The 21,563-nt window shown below is 41.2% G+C and overlaps 1 protein-coding gene and 2 long non-coding RNA genes across 6 annotated transcripts; 1 reads left to right on the top strand and 2 right to left on the bottom strand.

Moving 5' to 3' along the window:
• Positions 1 to 91: 91 nt before the first annotated feature.
• Positions 92 to 16,060, bottom strand: LOC116729988 (uncharacterized). 3 transcript variants are annotated; one of them, XR_004341233.1, is made up of 5 exons: positions 13,674 to 16,060; positions 10,622 to 10,766; positions 8,153 to 8,263; positions 1,476 to 3,354; positions 92 to 376 (listed from the first exon to the last, which is right to left on the bottom strand). It is a non-coding gene; the product is annotated as an uncharacterized LOC116729988 (long non-coding RNA). The 3 variants fall into 3 exon arrangements; XR_004341231.1 differs by lacking the exons at positions 92 to 376; positions 1,476 to 3,354 and having other exon boundaries at positions 7,052 to 8,263; XR_004341232.1 differs by lacking the exons at positions 92 to 376; positions 1,476 to 3,354 and having other exon boundaries at positions 7,052 to 8,263; positions 10,622 to 10,737; positions 13,674 to 16,059.
• LOC116729987 (uncharacterized) lies at positions 11,579 to 12,910 on the bottom strand. Of its 2 annotated transcripts, XR_004341230.1 has the most exons (4): positions 12,586 to 12,910; positions 12,015 to 12,207; positions 11,771 to 11,884; positions 11,579 to 11,621 (listed from the first exon to the last, which is right to left on the bottom strand). It is a non-coding gene; the product is annotated as an uncharacterized LOC116729987 (long non-coding RNA). The 2 variants fall into 2 exon arrangements; XR_004341229.1 differs by having other exon boundaries at positions 12,015 to 12,802.
• A 559-nt stretch (positions 16,061 to 16,619) lies between the features above and the next one.
• tcima (transcriptional and immune response regulator a) lies at positions 16,620 to 17,655 on the top strand. Its single transcript, XM_032578911.1, has one exon. It carries the CDS (start codon positions 16,782 to 16,784, stop codon positions 17,082 to 17,084), a length of 303 nt encoding a protein of 100 aa, XP_032434802.1. The 5' UTR covers positions 16,620 to 16,781; the 3' UTR covers positions 17,085 to 17,655.
• Positions 17,656 to 21,563: the final 3,908 nt, after the last annotated feature.

The raw sequence follows: 21,563 nt of genomic DNA, 5'->3' as shown, positions 1-21,563 counted from the left end.
AAGATTATGTCGACTGTAAACCTGCTGAATCAATGGTGTGAGCTGCTGGTGTGATGTTAGCTGCATGGGGGGAAAAAAAGACTGAAATTAGTTGAAAGAACACTTTGGTTTTATTCTATTTCCATAGAAGCTGCTGATTCCAAGCAAAATTGACCTCCGTAAAAAGGCTACGCAACATCGCAGTGTGTGTTGGTAAACTCTGGGAACCGCCGTCGTTTCTCAGTGTTTGGCTTGCTGCCGGTCCCTCGCCATCAGCATCAAGAAGACCAGTTGGGTTGACGGAGAAAAGGGTTTTAGAAAAACCAAAGTGTCTCAGGAGGCGTAGGAGTCCATCCTGGAACTGGTGGGTTGCTGGTTCGAATCCCCTCTCCATCAGCTATTCATCATAATGGGACCACATAAAATTGTGAGAAAAAAAAATCACAAATTCTTAACATTTCAATATATCATTATATATTCAGCTCCAACCTATAAGCTCAGATTCATTTTAAATTTTAATTTGCGTAATTTCCTCTGAATGTGAATGTGGGACCTCTGACTGTTTTCTGCGTAACATAATTTTTTTTTTTTTGTTTTTTGGACCATTTTCCTGAACCAGTAAAGACTTTTATTCACAAAATCCCATTAAATCAGCTGCTAATTAATAACAACGTACCTCAGCGAACTGCATAGAAAAGTCAAAAACACTTGAATTCATATCACGATGCTTTGTACTCTGATTTATTGTGGTTATCGTTTTGGTCATACTGGGATCTCGGTTCGGTAGAGACTGCTGGCTCTTTCTCAGGCTCTGATCTCTGTGTTTTGGTTTAGCTGTTTTATTTTGGCGTTGCTCTTTAGTTTTCTGTCCATTTAGTTCCTTTGTGTTCTTCTTTCTCTCCCTGTGTGGTTTGTTGTCTTGTGACGCGACGCCTCACCCCCACAGCTGCCATGCTGTTCCCTTCATTTACTCACCAACTCTTTCACCATCACTTCTTAGAATGCCAGTTTTTGCCACTCATATATGGACTCAATAATTTTTACTTGGGTTTTTTTTGTAAAGAAAGTTAGAATAATTTATTAAACTTCAGTTTTCTGCACACCTGCCTCTACTCCTGAGATTTGGCAAAGATATCAGAATGCAACCCAGTTCAGTCTGGGTCAGAAAGCCTAAATTGTGTTAAAAACAGGAATGATGTTAGTTTGGGGAAATAATGACGCACTTTTCTGTGCTGTTTGAGATGTTGACAGATTGGAGTTGGGTTTAAATAAACTGGGATTAGTGTTAAACCTACGGATGGTCAATCTGCAGTGTTCTGTCCCTGGCTGGATTCTCATCGTTTATCACTTCATTCCACCTTAATCTCTCCTTCACTGTTTGTTAAAATACAACAGAAAACAAGCAAATTTAATCAAAAACAGAATTATTTCACATTTTGGAGAAGTGTTTGAAAAAGGACACATTTTGAGGAAATGGAATAGAATTTATAGCTTACGTGTTTCAAAGCTGCGGGGGTGACTGTGTTCAGCAGCAGTCAGCACAAGACAAGAACGACTGTAGCAGTTAATATGCTGCCAAGAAAAATGATAAAGTCGGGTTTTCAAAGAGAGAGAGAGAGAAAAGACAATAGTGTCAATTTGTAGCCCAGTTTTTGGACAACAGCTCTTGTGCGTAAACTACGAATCCTTAAGTTTGAGTAACCCCTTAAGTTATATCCCCCTTCTCTTTCAAAAAAACATGTTTTGTATGAGCTCAGGTAATGGTTTATTAGATACCTTAAATATAATTTGAGCCATTTTAAATTCCACCAGATCTTCAAATTTAAGACTTCTATATTTGAAGAATAGCGGGTTTGTGTGCTCATGAAAACCGACATTATGGATGACTCTAACGGCTCGTTTCTGTAGGATACTCCGTGGTTGTAAAGAGCTTTTGTAATGGATTCCCCATCCCTTTGAACAATATCTTAAATGTGGCAAAATCAGAGTTGTATAGAATATGAAGTGATTTATTATTCAGAATATGTCTGGCTTTAGCCAGGACTGATGTGCTTCTACATAGTTTATTCTGTAAATGCTTAATATGAGGTTTCCAACTGATTTTGTCATCTATTATTACTTAACATATACCCCTTAGAGTTACACCCTCTGTCTGGACTTGAATTTCAGCTGTTTTGTTAAAAAAAAGAAAAGATGTTGTTGAATCAATGTTGTCTTCTGGTCAAATTCTTATGACTGAAATGCATAATGCATTACGTAGTTTACTGGTAACAGGCACCAGGTTGCCCTTGCTGACTCTTGTTTTTATCATTGTTTCCAAATCATCAGAATGGTCTTAAAATATTCTTGATAATATCTTATTTTATTACTTTATTCACCTTTACTCCCTTCCATTGTTTAATGAGTTTGATAAAAACAGAGATTTTATTCCACCCTTATGTAATAAACCCAGAACAATGAACTTCAATCAGAATATTTCCGGTGATAACAGCTAGCGTTAAACTATTAGTACTTTGTCTCGTTGTTCTCTCCGTCCCCCCGTGGTGAGGGCGAGTTTTTGCAGAGAACTGGTAAAGCCGCTTTAAGGCTATAGCTTTCACTCATGAAAGATCAGATTCGGTAACAAGAAAAGTAAATCGGACACGCCCAAACAGAATTGCCACTGTTCGCTGTACAACAGCTGACAGCATTTATGCAGCAGAGACGCTTCCAGAACCATCAAAATAGAAAGTAAGATTAATAAGCTAACGAAACAAAATGTGACACAAGAAGTTGCTCAGAAAATGAAATGCTTACAAGTCACCAGTTTGAAATTAAATAAACATCTTTAGTTAGTGGTTTGCACTTTCTTTCTTGAACAGCAGAGGGCAGCCTCTGCATTGAGGCATATTTCTACATCTGAACTGGAATGTGTCAGATCTACCAGCAGGGGGCTCTAGCCTACCGCTGAGAGTCTCATGTAAATGATACAAATTGATGTTCTGCATTCTGGAAGCCTGTGTTTCCTGAATGCAGGGGAAAAAAGTGTAAAATCATGTTGTTTGCAGAGCAGACATGATTTTACACTTCTTAACATCCCATCTTTTACTTGTCATCATGGTGCATTCAGTGATGCAGTCTGAGGGTTCAGCAGCATTGAAGGCCTTCGTGGAAACACACTCTGTGGACCAGACTGTGATAACAGTGTGTGTTCTGATGGGTCGGGATCCTGCCAGGAACACGCCATTCTCTTCCCCGCTGCCAGGCTGAACGTAACAATCACAACATTTTCCCATTTCCCTCCAGGCCAAGATCCATTTCTCATCCGAGAGGCACGAACAAGTTTCAAACAAAATGCTGATCTGACGGATAATCTGGTTGTTCACACACACATGCCTGTTAGAAAAAGAGCAGCGCTAGTGTTAGAAATGATGTTTTTTGTTATTTATTGTTGTCATTCTCAAGGACCTCAAGAAAATTTGCATTAGTAAATGACAAAGTAATTTGAGATAAGAGATCATTTATTCACTTGGAAAGAGTCAATTTTTGGTAAGCACATGCTCACACACGCCCACACACGCACACACCCCCACACACGCACGCCCGCAAACACACACACACACGTATATATATACAGTATATATATGGATGGATGTACCTTCAAGTGGTTGAAATATATTAAATGAGGTAATCAGAAAGTAGATCGGGCTGCTATCAGTTGGAGTCACTTTAAGCATTTCAGCAAGTCTGTGACTGAACCAATGCAAACACAGTACCTGGACAATGTAGCATGAGATAAAGTAATCTTATCGAGTTATTGGTGCCACATTAGCATGGGATTTGCTAACAGTGGAACACACTCACGCTATAACATTTTTGCCACATCCAAAATTTATTCGGCAGCCTGGTGATACATAATCAAATACTGAATTGGATGTGTGAGAATGTGATGCTAAGTCGTTATTTATTATTATTTATCACACTGATAATAAATATTTACTGAATGAGAACATCCAGCAGTAGGGCAGCAGCAGACTTAAAGCAGCACAACAAAGTTGTAACCTGTCTTTGTGACTTGCTAGGTATCTGAGATGGGTTAGCATTTCTGGGAACCAAAACGTCCCATCTCCAAGATACATCAGCAAATCACTATTACTTCTCAACCATGCCCTGTCAAACACAACCTTTTGGTGGAAAATGTGGAACTTTCTAAAACTTTATATGAATTAAGAAGCATACCTTTGGCTCCCATTGGAAAACCTAAGTAAAGGCTAGTTGATAGACTTTAGCATGGCACAAATAGCACAGACATTATTAAAACAAAGTATTGTGTAAAAGGCATGAATGTTTTGAATAGTTGCTCCTCATATCACACTTTTGCAAACTATACTTTTAAAGGTTCAGGTCTCTTCGTAACAAATACTTTTTCCTTGAGATGATTCCTATCACCCATGTTTCATTACTGACCCTTGGAACCTAAATGGTGAACCCAATAAGTTTTGTAACATCTACCTGTAGACTACTGGATGCACATATTGTTCAGAGATGTTTATTGTGATACCAGCACATGATGACTTAATGATTATGACCAATATGTCACATTTCTTGAGTTAGCTAACCCAAACAGAGATCAGAACTAAAATTAGTGGAAGTTGATTCCAAGATAAAATATTTGGATAACAATATACAATGAAATCAAATATTTAATTTTTTTTTAATGGCTGTCAAATATGAATAAAAATGGACAACACTGCAACAAATGAGGATGAATTGTCCCAGAGCCATTTTCAAACCACTGCAAAACAGTCTGAAATAAACAAAGCATATTCAAAACAACACTCCTTTAAACTGAAAACCCAGCTCTGGTGAACAGCCACTGCTTCTCCAGGACTGAACGCTGCATGCAGGTTCACCCTGTTTTCTTTCACCTTGTTCTGAAATATTCCTCTGTAAACCATTATGTCTCTCTCACATCTAAAACATCTGAGAATTTATGTGCTTATGAAAACTGCTCCAGCATTTTCTCAAATCGCTACAATAACCATTGTTATCATCCGCATGGTATGTGTGGTTTTCCTCCTCCAGTATTCTGCAGAGCTGTCGGGCTGACGCCGCCTCACCTGCAGCGCTGAAGGTGAGGCGGCGTCGGCTCCACACATGGATGGGTTTTTATTGATGCCACGTGCCGCATCGTAAAAAAAACAAGAAGCCTGAGGGATGATCCCTCCCAGCTGTTTTTCTGCAGCAAAACACACTAAACAGCGATTTGGTTGAATCCCAGATAACTCCATTAATTCCTGAGTAAGTCAGTCTACATGTCGCATAGAACCGCACTAATCTCGACCTAGTTTCTTCACTGTTGCCTCTAAGTTTTCTTCATGTTTCTCTTTTTTTCTGTTTCTTGAATTTATTTTATGATTTTCAGAGTTAACACCAATAAAAGATCTTGTATTTGTTTTCTCTCAAGCAATGCCCTTGTTTCTGTTATCTGCCTCAGATACAGATTCAGTAGAGACAGAAGTTCACTACAAGGCTGACTAATCTTCCCACAGACCGGTTCAGACCAGTCTGAAGTTGAAACTAGCCGTGGCTCTCGGTTCCACATGCAGCCTTTACTCGCTAAGCACTTTTAAACCTCTCTGAGCTCATAGCGTTTCCGATAAAACCAGCGGATTGATTTCCTGTCAGTCTGATTTCGGAGCATATTGCTTGCTTTCTCTTTGTCTCTTGGCTGTTGTCATAGAAAACATCCACTAAAAACAGTTGACCCTCTTCCACTTGTTTTTATAGTCTAGAAAATAATAGCAACAGTACTCAAATCTTATAAAAATATAAAATGCTGGCTTAAAAAAAAGAAAAAGAAAAGCTTACTGCCTATTGAACATGTTCACCACCTTGGACATTTTACCCTGTTTTTCCTTTTACAAATCAGTCATGATTAACAAAACATGGTATAACAACTCACTTTAATGTCAGTCAAATAATATGTAATAGTATGTAACTTTTATAAATATATATTGTATATATTTTTTGTGGGTGTGACAGCATTGGTAAGAAACAAATAATCTTAAAAAAATCTAGTGCTAACTAGAAAGAACCAATAAGAGCCAGGAGGCGGGTCTTAGCGCAGTCAATCACCCTTGTGAACGAGAATGCTAAGGCTAGTTAGCATGACCATTGATAATGGTGGATAAGCGGTTTTCCTGTAACTTTAAGATGTTTCTCCACTACTAGCGGAGCAGTACGTACACGACTGTGATTGACAGTGCTAAGACCCGCCCCCTGGCTCTGATTGGTTGTTTTAGACTAGCAGCGATGCATTTCTTCAGACGGCAGTAGTAGCTCAGAAAGGAGGTGGAGCTTGATCTTTTCACTGATTATCTGTCTCATATTGTCATGACATGGTGACAGTTTTAACAAATATGTAAATAATTTTTTTTAATATAAAAGTTATATAATCAATCAATCAAATTTTATTTGTATAGCACATTTCAGCAGCAAGGCATTTCAAAGTGCTTTACATCATATCAAACACAGAAACACAATGCAACATAGAATCAACAATCAAAACACAACATTAATTCAGGTTCCATCAATAAATTTGTAATTGATTACGTTTCAAATACAATCCTAAACAGGTGGGTTTTTAGTCGAGTTTGCATCCATAAAAGGTTTACCTGTTACACTCCTATTGTGTTATATGGAACAAAATACCTGTTGCTATTTTTATTCCCACTCACGCTCACAATCACAGTTTAAAACAATGTAAACAGCATTTTAATGGGCTTCCGGCACGAGGCTCCGTACACCTCTTTCATGGAATTTCGCTCTGGGACTCCGCCATCCCTCACGGATTTTTGTGCAATTCTATGGTACCTGTTAGTGTCTAGAATTCACAGGGTTTCCGTTATGCACAATGACCCTCAGTCACTCGCCGTTTCTTACGGCACGGGGCTCCGTACACCTCTTCCACAGAATTTCGAGCATTTTATATAATGCAGCTTGTCACCCACTCTTTAAAGCTACTGACCTAATTCAACAGAGTATTAGGACAATTATGTGGAAGTTAAAGTGGTATCTCACGTATTTATTAAACACAGTCCTCATTCGCAAGATATCCTTACCTAATTTTTTTTTTTCGGGAGAATTACTAAATCACAATCCTGCCACTTCATATCAAAGGGCGTGTTTCCTCATATTAGTCTCGTGGCAGATCTTTGGCCAAGCGTCTGTCCTTCCGCAGTCTGTTGTGACCTTGGCCTCCCACCACAATGAACAATGGGTCCCACTGTCAACCTGTTCCAGCACTTTCCTTTACCTGGCACCAGACCAGGTTCATGGGGTCAGTTTGCTTCACTTATATCACAGAGTCAGCGCAGCTATCCGCTCCGAGCGCTGAAGAAGAGGCCGGCATAGAAAGCGGTGGATACTTGAACCCAGGAAGCTCCCTCTGGTGACTCTTAGCTAAATAAGACAGTCGGGTGTTTTAGCAGGAAGTTCAGTTCTCTTGCTACAGGGCAATGACCTGACAGTTTTACTCTATTTGTTACAACATCCGTCTGTGCGTTGGAACGGAGTCAAAATGTAAAATGTGTAAATATCCACCTACTATTTCCAGGTTTACTGTAGGCGAGGACCATGAGACTCACCTAGTTTCCTCTCAGGCAGTTACTGCCTCTGATTTATCCCAACTCTGGAGTTGCTGTAAGGCCCTGAGTCACCTGCTTGTTTGGTGGAGCAATGGTATGTTGACACAGCCAGAGTCCTCTGTCACTCCTCCCACGCACGCTGTTGTTATCCTCTACTGTATCGCCATGGAGACAGCTGAGCTGCCAACAGAATTTTATCCTCATGCAGATGTGAAGAGCAATTTAGCATCGACCCCGCGCTCTGCCAAGTCTTCTCCGTAAACAGAAATTATTTCAGTGTGTGAGGATTTCGTAGCTTTAGTCTCGTCAGTGAGACTAAGCCTTTGAATCGTCAAAAATAATAATTTTATCAAACAGCCGAACAGCTATCGTGAAAACATTCAACAGCAATTCTTCACCTTCGTAATTATGAACTGTTGCTCGTCATCAGGTTTTAAAATGATGGAGAAAAACTCTCAAAGCAAAACAGCGTAATTATGTCAACAAGGAAGCATTGAAATGGTTAGAGCAAAACCTCCAAAGAGAAGTTTTGAAAGTTTGCCCACCTTTACCGTTCAAACTTGCTTGTCCACCAGCAAGTTTTGAACCGATCTGTAAAAATGGATGGTCTGTATTTTTGCTTGTTGTGATCTTGGAGCTCAAATTGTTTTGGAACTCTGAAAAGAAAGGGAGAGATATGAGCAGTTACCTTAGAAAAGACTGCTTTAAAACGAGTCCAGCATTCTGTAGCTACAAAGATGTGTAGCAAAATGAACAAACAGAAAGACAAATGACAACATTCTGTGTTGGAAAAGTTCCTAAATAAATTGTAAAAAAAAAAAAAAAAGGTAGGAAGGAGTAAACATCATCATCTTCAGACTCATTAGGTTCCACAAGGTGTTTGCTAGCTGCTGCCGCCGCTAGTCTGCAGGAGTTGAGTGTGGGAGGGGTTTTCTGTCAGGCAGAAGCTCAGCTGGAGACTGCAGCTCCAAGGAGGACCTTTGGGTAAACAGGCGAGGATTTGTAGGAGAAAGCATGTAGCAAACCCCAGAATGGTTGATTCAGGAGTTCCTCAAATATGCAGGAAAGAATCAAAGTAACACTCCAGGTATGTTTTTGATGACGAAATAACATTAACATTACATAAAGCTCAAGAAAGTCAATGTTCTGTATTTATTAAAGATGAAACTCATCCCAAATCTGGCCATGCACAATGAAATCAGAAGTAAACTTATCAACCTAAGACTTGTGGTGTTTGTGTGAACTGCAAGCGTTAATGGAATCAAGTAAAAACATTTAGAAAAAGAACGAGTGGGACAAAGATTATTCTGTGACAATATAAAAAGTCATGGAAGTGCTCTGTCTTTCAACAGCCGCCCTGCAGAGTGATGCAACCGATCCGGTTGGGGGACAAGGACGGGCACAGTTCAGTGTCCTGGTAGGGGAGCATCGTATCGACAGATTAATGCTCGGTTCGGCCCTATAGGCCCACGCGGTGCAGTCAACCGTGAAGGAGAGCTGGCTGGATTGATCCGGTTAAGAGACGGCGCTCTGCAGCGGCTGGGCGTCCGCCGAGACTCGGTGTTCAGTCATTTAATCTGAGCTGGGAGCAGCAGGCGGCCCATGGAGGGAGGGAAGGAAATCTGAACTGGGCTCTGCATTAAACTGTTTCATCACATTGTCTGCTGTGGTCCGTATTCTCATTGCAGGAAATGTTGAGACAAAGCTGACCACAGAATAAACAGGAGACATACAGTATTTCTACAGTTTCTGCAAATATGACGCAGTTCATTTAAACAAGCATATTTATGTTTCATATTTTGAATATAATAAAGTATTTTCTGGGACAGCAGTGTAAAGATTTATTATCTTGTTGGTTCCATCTATTGGTTTGTGCAGTAGACTTTGAAATGGAAGGAAGGGTTAAGCTTTCCGTATGGTTTTAGTTAAACACAAGTTGAACCCTACTAAGAAATAAAAGTTACAAGAATAAAGTCAAAATAATATGGGAATAGTCATAATATTACCAGAACAGTCATAATATTGAGAGAGCAAAGTAGTAAAACTGTGAGTTTATTATCATAATATTATGAGTTTATTATATTAATTTTATTTTTTATTGTCTTAGCACGGCCCTCACACTCTGTCCTCCTCTCTATTTGTTTCACGTTTTCTGAAATCTTCTAGAACTTACTATTTACCTCTGGAGACATACAGTGGGCTTGTCCTTATAACACACACACACACACACACCCCCCCCCACACACACACACACACACACCCCCACACATACACACCGACACACAGCCAGTCTTCTGAGACTCCCACCTGCTCCGGATGTCCATCCTTTTCTGTGCTGTTCTTACATAAGCCATGTATTCAGCTTCCAGTAAACTCCTTGAGTGAAATGTAAACACTGGCCTGAATAAAGACATGTTTTCTGCCACTGTTTCCACAAAGCTTGCAGTGACTCATTATTCAACATCACTACTCTGCCACCCAGAATCCATGTAGGTCGCTTAGCTCAATTTGCCATCACTGAAACAGCTGCTTGTTTCCAGGAATGCTTTTTTGTTTTTTGTTTTTTTTACAGTACTCCATCCCTGTCTCCATAAGGGTTTTGGATGCTGAAGCTTTCTGAAGCATTTGGGTCTGTTAGAAGAGATTACCTGCGAAGAGAAGCAAACAGGAAGTGACGCTCTGGAAAATCCCTGCTCGTCTGTTTAAGAGAAAACCAACACCCTAAATCAGTAGGTTTGTCGTTATCACAGCGGATTTACAGAGCATCACACACTGACTGAGGGGGTGTGTGTTGTGAGAGCTTTCCTAACATATTATTTTCTGGTTATATGTTAATTAAATTGGAATTGCACCATACACATGTTGAAATGTTACATTTTGAATTACATGTTGGGTTAAGAATTTGGATAGGTGGAGATGCTTGGTTCGACTTATTTTATATGCAGAGGAAACTTAGCTTTAGGATTCAATAAGGCAACATTAAACTTTAAAATAACTAAAAAAAAATTACTTACGTTAGATACTATGGCGAATTTTTGATTAAGAAAAATACATGCATCCCACAAGACAAGTTGCAGGCCATAGAATATGATGTAGTAGGTCTGCCAGGCCAGTTGGTGGCACTGTAGCACTGCCAGAGAACGACACAAAAGAAAAACACTGAAGGGGGCAGAGAGAGAGAGAGAGAAAGAGAAAGCTACTTGTAAGTGCATTAACCACAATGATCCCCGGCTTAAAGGTCCAGTATGTAACTTTTATAAAAATTGTGTTTTACATATTGTTAAAGAGGAAAGTTATTAGGTTAGCTTAATTTTGGAAAAAGCATGGCTCTCCTCATAGACATAATATATGGATAGACGCCTCATGGGCCGCTCTCGCCTATTGGAGCTGACGAGATTTAGGGCGGCCATCTTGGAGCGGTATACCACTCCACTCAGCCTTATATATTTGGCAGGCACAATAAAGGATCAGCGCATTTAATAGATCATAACACGCTGAATAGTAATCACATTGTCACATAATTAAATTTTAGGCATACAGCTATTAAAATTGCATGTATAGGAACGTATAGTTTAGCATATTTAAATAATTTTGGTGGAATACAATGTTTTAAAGTATGACATGTTTTGCAAGATACAACCAAAGATGCAATTTATTCACACACATTATGTATATATTCCGATAATCTCATATATACACACATACACACATGCATACTTATCTGTTGTGACAGTATTTACATATTCATTACATTTTTACACAATCTAATAGCCTTATACATACACACATATATATATATATATATATATATATATATATATATATATATATATATATATATATATATATATATATATATATATATATAAAAAGTGACTTTGCTGTGGTCTTTGCCCTCTTCTCTCTGGCCATGGTGTTTTTCTTGTCCCGCTCCAGATATTCCACTCTTGCCAACGCTCTCTTATGTTTTGCAGTGACAGCGGTAAGAGAAGCTGGCAAAGCATAGCAATGATCCTAAAGACAGAGAGATGGACATCTTCAACTATGTTGGTTTTATTTGTTTTATTTGTGAGAACATTCAACATGAGGGTTAGAAAATAATTTAGATTTTAATATGATCTTGACCATTATGATATGATATTTACAATAGAAAAAATACTCACATCATTAGACTGAGGTTGCAGGTCTGAACTACAAGTTTCTGGGTCATCTTGAGAGGCCACATACTCACTACTTTGGGCTTTTGTGGAGGTTATTGTAGTTCTGTAGTTTTCAACCTTAAATGTAAAAACCTTATGAATATGGACTTCACAGTATATACTACCTGTACATAAACACACATATATCCCTTAAGGCTAACATTATGCACATTTATGAATGCTAATGAACTTTTAATAATGCACCTACTCTTTGAAGGTGAACTGGGAAGCTGAAAATTGATGGTATCACATCAGCTCTCAGTCTGACAATCTGACCTGTTTTGTCAAAATCCTCCGTTTTGAAATGCTCACTGCATAGTACAGATGAATCACTTGCAGTGAATCAATCCCTCCTCAAAGCTATTTCCCACCTCTTCCTCCTCTCTTTATCTTTTGGAAACCTTTAAAACAAAAACGTGATATCTGGGAGTGTGTACACAAAAACATTGTCCGAATGAGGTCCATGTTATTTGCAACGGTTGAAACTAAGGAGCCTTGTTGCCTGCTTAAGCTGAGCATTCAGAAAAACGTTACACTCACTATTTTTGATCTTCATATTTTGAAGAACATAAAACTCCAAATTTGATTAAAATTTGTTGATAATGATAATTAAACAAAGCTACTGAAATTGTGAGTAGGCCTGTTTGAAACATATTCCTGTCATCAAATCTCCGGCTGAAGACCGATAGCTAACATTTGCTGTCATTTCGCTGGTGGGCATAAATACAGTACAGTAATATTACATTCACAACATACTAACAATAATATGTCATTCTTACTTGTGAAAAGTTATCCCCCGGTCCCTGACATCAACAGTTCGTAGATTTAAACACGAATAAGCCGAGCAGAACTGAGGCATCTTCTGTTGTTTTGGTTCAGCAAAGTACGAGGGTATACCGCTCTAAGATGGCCGCCGTATTTCCTGCGCCGGAGCGGCCAATGCGGCGTCTACCCTTATATTATGTCTATGGCTCTCCTCTCCTCCTGTTAGCCGGGTCGCGAGCGGATGACATCACGCTGGCAAGGAGACGGCAAGGCACGATGACGTCACAGAAATACAGAGTTTAATCTCATACAAAGCAATGAACAACAAAGCTGCAGAGGAACAGAGATATGCATTTTCTCATGAAAATAAAAACACACAAGGGAAGACAGACGAACACAAAACACATAAGACAGACAAAGGCGCCCTCGTGGAGAAAAGATGAAAAAAACTCTCTCAGCCCCTCTCCGGTGCTGCCCTGAAATTTTAACCAAAGAGGCGTTTCCCTATTTAATATATGCAAAGAAGGCGTTCTGCTCTTCGACCAATTAGAACTCCCTCAGGCCCCCAAAGAAAGTTGTGACTTCCTGATTTATAGCAAAGGTGTCTGTTTTTTATCTAAGCAAAGGCGGATCACTTCGTGCCCATCTCCATCCGACCCGGGCCGAGAGGCGCCAAGAAGTCTCTGACCCCTTTCGGGCTGTAAATTTTATTGCTGTGTCTGTCAAAAGGGGGAGGAAAAAAGGGCCCTGCCTGCCTGTCTGCCATTCCCAGTTCCCACATGCTCCACAGAAAACCGTTCCAAATAAAAGTGTTGGCTATACCTTTACACGTGTCGTAAGATTAAGTATATTTTTAGCATTAAATAATCATTTTCCTTAGCAATATTTAAGTCAAAACGTCGCGTTTATATGAAATAAGATAGATAATCTGTGGGAAAAAATGTATCTCCTCCACATTCTCCATGCGGTAATGTTGTCTGAAAACATCCACCACTCCCAACCAAAAACAACCAATCAGAGCCAAGAGGTAGGCCTTAGCGCTGTCAATGAACCTCATGTACTTGCTGCTAAATATGCTAATATTTAACTGCTCCAGTCTTACCCTTACAGAAGAACCATTTATCTGCTGTCATCGGTGGCCATGCTAACTAGCCTGAGCAATCACTACAGGCTCCGCTAGCGGTATCGTAGCAGAGAGCTAGCAGTGGAGGGGAGAATGGAGGCCGCCACACATGATTATGGTTGACAGTGATAAGACCCGCCTCCTGGCTCTGATTGGTTATTTCTAGTCAGCATTGGGAGAAGGCAGAGGAGCTGGATTGTTTTTCTTTTCTTTTTCTACACAGATCATCTGTCTCATATCAAGCTGTCACAAAATAGTGACAGCTTCCACCAAAATGTAAACATATAGGCATGAAAAGATGCTAATATAGATAGCATCTGTAAAACATTACGCTGTTATGTAACCCAGTGCAGCGTCTCTGACGGTCAGAACACACGCTGCAGATTGGAACGTTTCAAACCTCTAGGATTTCTAACAACAAAGATAACAAGCTAGCAAATTATTCTCTAGCTGCTTCAAAAGACAAGTACAGTCCTCCATGTACAGTACACACACACACACACACACACACATAAACACAGATAAGGAGCAGGAAAACTCTGCCGCTATCTCCGGAGAGATAACTCCAGCCACTGACCCTGTTACTTCACCGAGAGGCGTCGAGCTTCTGATACTTTCAACATGTGGGGTTTTATCAGTGACCTGGACTCTGTTTAAGGGACAACAATGTTTATCCTCTCTGAGCCAGAGGACAGAAGGAGGCAGCGAAACCTCTCTGCAGGAAGAACAGCTGACGGGTCAGCATGAGCTCAGCTGAATGTAATGTGTTATTTGTTGGAATGCTTCAGTGGTGGTGTTGACCACAAGAACAGGGTCAGAAGCTCAAGGCTTCGGTTCCCATCCTCCTGATGAAACCTTATTGTGAGGCTTTTATTTCTGTAACCCTCTAGAGACGGAGTCGGGTCATGAATGTGCCAGTTCAGCTATATTTCCCCCCCCCCTTTGTGAAGCGGAAGTTAGCCGCATATTTTCGCATCCCGATGAAACCCCTTGTCATGCCATCTTGGAAAAAATGGCAGGTGATGTTATTCAGACAAAGCTGTCTGGCTATTGTTCTAATAGGATCGAGTTTATTGTTCGTATCAGCAAACAAAATTCCCCAACACATACCGAAAGAAAAAAAAGACACTTCCTCTGAAGTTTCTCCTTATAAGGAGCTGGCTTCTGAAGTGGACACGCTTTTACATGAAGGGCAAAACAACTGCAGCCCAGCCAACATGAAGCCAGCCGTTGTTTTGTGAGCGCAGTCTGAAGTGGGGGAACGCCTCGCGGCCTTATCAGTGCGACTCAGCCCCGCTGCACGGGCCATGGGTCACCTCCAGTTGTAAACAAAGTTCAAGAAGCCCTCCTTGTAAAGTCCAAAATCTAAGCCGAATATTTTTAGCCCTCTGCTGACTGGAAGGGAAAGATAAAAATCTCCTGAGGCCAAATTGGGAAGAGAGAAAGCAAATAGCCTACTAAAAATGGGTTTCAAATGAAGTCCTGAAAGCAGAGGTTGTTTTCAAACAGCGTGATTTATGGGGATTTGTGTCTGCAGGCAACACAGGGAGGAAATGAACTCCCACGAAGTAAACCCACCTTTAGGTTAGAAAACCTACATTTACTGAATGTAACTGTATGTCTAGACTTCAACTAGGCCGTTCTAACACATGAGTACAGTTCTCTGACTGTAGGTTTAAGGCCGTTTTCCTGCTTGGAGGCTGAACTTTGACCCCAGTTGGACATTTTTTGCATCCTCTGAGGTTTTAATGCACTGTGTTCACCTCCATCTACCCTCCCATCAGCTCTGACCTCCCTGTACCTTTTCCCCACAGCATGATGCTGACACCAACTTGTTTCACAGAGCATCTCATGCTAGCATTTAGTTAGGTAACTTCTTCTGCGCTGTATTTTATTGTTGTAAAGGGAATATACATTCACACTCCTTTTTACAATGTCGCACACACTCATGTGTCCACTGCTGCTGTGCTAATGACAGAGAAACAATTCACCATTACAGTAAACTGTTTATCCGCCGTCATCGGTGGCCATGCTAACTAGCCTTAGCATTCATGGCAACTGCAGCGTAGCTGAGCGCAACAAGGAAAGCATAAGCGGCGCCTACACAACCATGATTGACGGCGCTAAGACTCTCCTCTTGCCTCTGATTGGTTGTTTCTGATCTACAGCGCTCTATCTCTGAAGATGGCTGTAGGACAGGAAGGAGGCAGAGGAGTAAGATTTAAACACAGATGATCTGTCTGATGATATGTTGTCAGGATATTGTGACGGCTTTAACAAATGACAAAAACAAAAAAAAACATTACTGCACATTTAACAGTAATAATTTTATATGATAAAATTTTACATTTTATTTCCAATTCTGTTTTATTATAATTAAATAAATTAAATAATTAAATAAATTAATGAAATAAAAAAGAAAACTATAGTTTTCTTTTTTATTTCATTAATTTTTTTACATTCTGTATCTTGGCAATGCTGTTTCATGCATATATATATGCATCGAAAATAAGAGTCAGCACTAGTGCGTACAGTGAGATTAAATGCATACACATCCTCTGCTTTGTTTTTTTGTGCATTAGTGTTGTAAGAAATATTTTAAACAAACACGCTCATATTTAGTGCTTAAATACTAAAGATGATTTGCATTGAAATATAACTCGCCTATGCAGACGGGTTATATCTTTATTTTTTATTTTTTTGTTTGTTTGTTTTGTTTTTGTTTTTTTACTATTATTATTTTGTGTGTATATTTTTTTTAAGTAGTGGTCGGAGTCATGCTTTAGTTTTTACCACTCGGGTTTCATCATGCAGCTGTTTCTCTGACATCCATGCGAGCCGTAGGCGGCGCCCGCCCCGCTCCCCGGCCGCTGATGTCACCGCTGGAAGCGCGTCCTGCCGGAGCTCGCCCCACCGTCCGCCTATAAATCCCAGAGCGCTTGAGCTCCTCCGCACTCAGACGCTCCTGCTCTGAACCAGCTACAGCCGCTCCGGCTCCAACAGCAGCGCACCGAGCAGCTCAGCGTCGTCCGAGTTGGAGCGCCACGTCCGGAGCCGCGAAGCGCCAGGAGCAAAGCCAGAGTCGCGATGTCTTCCTACATGTCCTCCGAGTCCCGCCGGGTCAGCCCCTCTGCCCACGGCAACAAGTTCGACACGGCGCACCGCAAGAAGGCCGTGGCCAACATCTTCGAGAACGTGAACCAGGACTCGCTGATGAGACTCTTCCAGAAAACGGGAGACATGAAGGCGGAGGAGAGGGTGCGGAGCATCTTCTCCTACACGCAGGACCCGGAGGAGACGGCCCGGGCGCTGATGGCTCTGAAGCAGCGGAAGAAGGACAAGTTCCTCCGGATCGCCGGGATGGTCCGGCAGCTGCTCAAGCTGCGCTGACTCCCTCGCCCGGCAGTCGTCTTTCACCGCCCGTGTCTCAATCTCTCGGCTCTGGATTTGAGCCAAGCGAGAAAACATTCCCGATGTGACTGGGGGTCTCCACCGTAGGCGAACGCCCGAGAAGGCGCCGCCGGGACAGCGCCGCGGCAGCTGCGGCGTTACGGACGGAGGGTCCGCCGGCAGCGAGGCCCTGCCTGGAGCAGGCGGGGCAGCTCGACGTACCTGGGAATCTGAAGGGAATTCATGCCTTTCTTCAGACTAGAACTCATGCATGCATGCATACATTCCCCCCCGTGGATGTGTTGGCTGGGGAGCAGCATCCCTGCAGGTGCACGTCACCGTGTTGGTGATGGTGCAGCACAGCTGCAGTGGGAGACTTTATGGTGCCGAAGAACCTGCCTCTCTACATGAATGCCTGTCTTGAACACATGCCTTTTCTCTGAACTTCATCTTGTCGTATGAACACTACAAAAATGTGATACCGCATTGTGACAGCACAATGATTTTTACTGATGTGACTGTCCTTTGACTGTCCTTTTTCTAAAGAAATAAATCAATGCTTTGTACTGAAGCCTGAAGTCTTGTCTGTCATCATTAAACACCTCTCTCCTGGTTTCCCTGCAGCTCTTTTGCACAACCATCAGCTTTAGATTCTACAATCAGATTATGTTTGTAGAATTGCATTTAAAACCATTGGAAACACGAAGCTGAAAAGTCAATAATTGGCGAGAAACTATAGAAAAACTAGAAAATCGCTTTATGTTTGGTTGAATTCCAGAAAAACAAAAGGAAAACAAATCCCTGCATGACCTGTGTGTAAACCACTAGTAGGGAAATGCCCTGCACCAAACAGTCCAAATTGCCATGGTAACCAGAAGCTGACCTAATGGGTTTAACATTAAGAACAAAGGGGATAGCCCACATGTTGAGACTCATACGGTGCTGAGTCATGAAATCCATGAACTGATTCCTTGGGAAAAGAGACGAAAGGAAAACAAAAAAAAAAACGTCTGTGAGTTCATGTCTTCACTCTGACGCAGGCGAAGACATTCAAAGAGACAGAGTCACTCATGAGGAAGTGGTTAATATTTAGTAGGCTTCCCCCGTACAGCGCCTCATGCAGTACGCCTCACCAGACTGGCGCAAACCAGTTGGGCTCAGGCCGGCCAGGGCGGGGGAGAGGAGAGGAGCGTATTTGCATCGGAGTCTCTTCAGTAATCATCAGTGCTCTCCAGATAAGAGCATGTTAAGGGGGAATTACAGGGCTTAGACGTGTGGAGGCTTTGGTTTGTCACCATCTGGTTCTTCACCATCCCACACAAAAGCAGAAATTACCCTTCCACAGCCAACAGCCAAGGCAGACACAAAAGCAAACAAAACCTTTTTTCTGTTTTTTCCTGTTTTCCTACCAACGAGTCGGTGTGTCGGGTGGCTTAACTGCAGACGCACAGATCAGCTAAGTGGATGCCTTGCTAATCTGCTTGCCTTGATAGTCCCGCCACCGGCTCAAACCGGTTTTGCTGGGTTTGCGGTGCATGACGGCATCTGACTGCAGGCGCTTCCAGCATGTGTGCAGAGTTACAGGACAGCCCTGTATCAGGTGAACTGAGGTGTGGAGGTTTCAGGTGGGAGTTTGGAAAGGAGTGCTCCTGAGCTGATGCAATAAACATGTTAGTCACCAAGGTAGCTGCTCACAGTCGCATCGAAGTGCTAGTCATCTGCAGTGCTTAATGGTGATGGTTTTCCTTTGCATAGAAAAAACATAGAACCTAGTTCTCCAGTCATTAAATTACCGGTAACTATTTAAATCAACAGTTTTATGACCAGACTGACGTTGTCCATCACTTTTTATTTAAAAGGAATGTTTTTTGGGGGGGGGATGGAAAGTTATAAAACTACGAGAAAGTTTTGTGTGTTGCGAACTGTAAAGTGGGGTAGACGTTTTTAACATGCAGTGAAACTCCTTGAGTAGCTTAATGGCAAAACAAATTCTAACATGTAAATCTGAAACATAAATGCTAGAGGTGTCTTCATTCGTTCTTCTTAGTAGAATAGAATAGAAATTACCTTTATTGTCCCGCAGCGGGGGGAGGAGAGGGTTCCTGTGGGAATCGAAGCGTGTAGGTTCACACCAAGACAACAGAATAAAGAACAAGATGCTGTACAACAAGGACAACATTTCAAAATAAATACAGTGCAGTTATCTAAAATAGCGTATGCAGTTGAGTCTCCGGTCAAAGTTCAAATTCACATATCTTATCAATCATTTTCTGAAATCTTAAAACAACACTGTTGTTACTTTAGACCAGGGGTGTCAAACTCCAGGCCTCAAGGGCCGCTGTCCTGCAGTTTTTAGATGTGCCACAGGTACAAACACTGGAATGAAATGGTTTAATCACCTCCTCCTGGTGTAGGTCAGTTTTCCAGAGTCTTAATGACCTAATTATTTTCATTTCTCACCCACAGGTTAGCAGGGGCGTCACTGCTGAGTTTGCATTCAGTCATAAAACCGTAAATACTTTCTTATCTGTTAAGATAAGAAAGTATCTTTCTTATCAAGCAAACATAAGTGTTTGCTTGTAATTGTAAATATGTAATGAAAAGATCTGAAGTAAATACGACAGTAAAATGACATCCAGCATTTCCTGATCTCACTGTTTATGTATTGCCAATATCTTTAAAATGACAAGCAGAGCAAATACACATCAAATATGCTGATCTATGATGAATCAAAGGCGGCTCTAAACAGGAGGGTTTTAAGCCCTGATTGAAAGGAACTCAGTGTTTCAGCAGTTTTGCAGTTTTCTGGAAGTTTGTTCCAGATTAGAGCAGCATTAAAAGCTGAATGCCGCCTTTCCCAGGTTTGAAGATCTGAGAGGTCTGGAAGGTTGTTACGACAACAGCAGCTCTTTAATGTATTGTGCTTCAAAGCCGTTGAGTGATTTATAAACTCACTGAAGCTTTTTAAAGTCTATTCTCTGAGCCAGTTGAAGGACTTCCACCTGCATTACAGTCCTAAAAATAGTATCTTTACTTTGTCTACACATTGTTTGTGAAGAGCAGGGCTGTTGGTTCTCCTTTACTCCCACTTTACATGTTAGTTCCCAAGTTTTAGTAGATATTGGTGTCCATCTATATGTTCTCTTGCCAAGGAGTTTTTTCCCCCTCGGCTTCCTTATCCTTTTAGCGCTGTCCAGTTGTTGGGAAACGAAAGATAAATATTCCAGGTTGCTGTCTTGGCCATCTTTCCCCTGCTGGCAGCAGTTTACAGCGTTGGATTCAAGTCTGTCCTCTCCCACCCTCTTCCTGCCTTTCATCAGACAGAGACGCGGCAGAAGCTTTCATGTGAGCAGACGCCGCGGCAGACAGAGCGAGCCTGGAGGCCAGAGCGCAAACGGAGAGCGAGGAGAAGGTGCAGGATGTATAGCTTAGCAACGGAATTAGCCTACAAAAATAGCCCTGCAAAAGTTTTCATAACGCTTTCGATTGTCCTAATTCTGTTCGGATACACCCCGAACTTTGATGTATTTTATTAGGAGTTTATGTCATGCACACAGAGTAGCACATCACAGTCCAGTGGAGAAAAACAATAACTGATTTTACAACTAAAAATCTGAAAATGCACAGAAAGCTTTGCTGCAATTACAGCTTACTTGCTTGTCCATCTGTCACTCCATCAGGTTTCAGCAACTTCCAGTTAAAGTAAAGACATTCCCACAGCATGACGACTCCACTGTTATTCTGGTCTATTTTAGATTCTGATTTTCACAGAGACCTCTGGATTCGTTCACAGAACAGCTGGATTTGTGCTGTTCTGAAATGACTTTCAGGGGGACTGTTTGCTTATAATGTGACTTCTGGAAGTTGGTTGTGATGGATTTCATTTAGGGGCGTCAGAGGAGTGGGGTCTGAGCTTCGAAAACCTTTAAAACCACATACTCTAGTCATTTCCCTTCACGGCCTTGTGTTGGGTGTCACATGAAATCCCAGAGATCAAAACGTCAGCTAAGTGGAGCTAGAGCTAAAATTATCGTAATTTACGATTTGTGAACTTGCAATTAATGTTACAAACTAAATCAAACAACAATAATTCAATAATTTTGTTGCAGATATAAAAGGCTAAAAGGTATTAAATATTCTATGTCAGATAAACGTAGAGGTTTCACCAACTCAAATTAAAAACTTTTAAAGACCATTGTGAACAGGATCTAAGGCCTGTAACATCCGAAATGTACAAAAAATAAATAGAAATTTGCAGATAAATAAACAGGACGTGTTGGAAACAGAAGTGAGAATATGGTGAAGGTGAATTTGCACTTACTTACCCAGGAGTGGGATAAAAAAGCTAGCTGGCTTACTGGCTACCAACACTATATTATTAGCTAGTTAGCGGTAGCTGCAACCAGCTAGAGTCGCAGAATGCAGGCCAAGTTATTATTATTATTATTATTATTATTATTTTTTAAAGAAATGAAGACT

This window comes from Xiphophorus hellerii, chromosome 12 (genome assembly GCF_003331165.1).
Source record: "Xiphophorus hellerii strain 12219 chromosome 12, Xiphophorus_hellerii-4.1, whole genome shotgun sequence".
NCBI classification, from domain to species: Eukaryota; Metazoa; Chordata; class Actinopteri; order Cyprinodontiformes; family Poeciliidae; genus Xiphophorus; species Xiphophorus hellerii.
The sequence above is the reverse complement of the archived record's forward strand: the minus strand, read 5'-3'. Positions and strand labels throughout refer to the sequence as shown.

Excerpts from the sequence above, each read along its gene's own strand:
- tcima (XM_032578911.1), top strand. The coding sequence starts at position 16,782 with ATGTCTTCCTACATGTCCTCCGAGTCCCGCCGGGTCAGCCCCTCTGCC.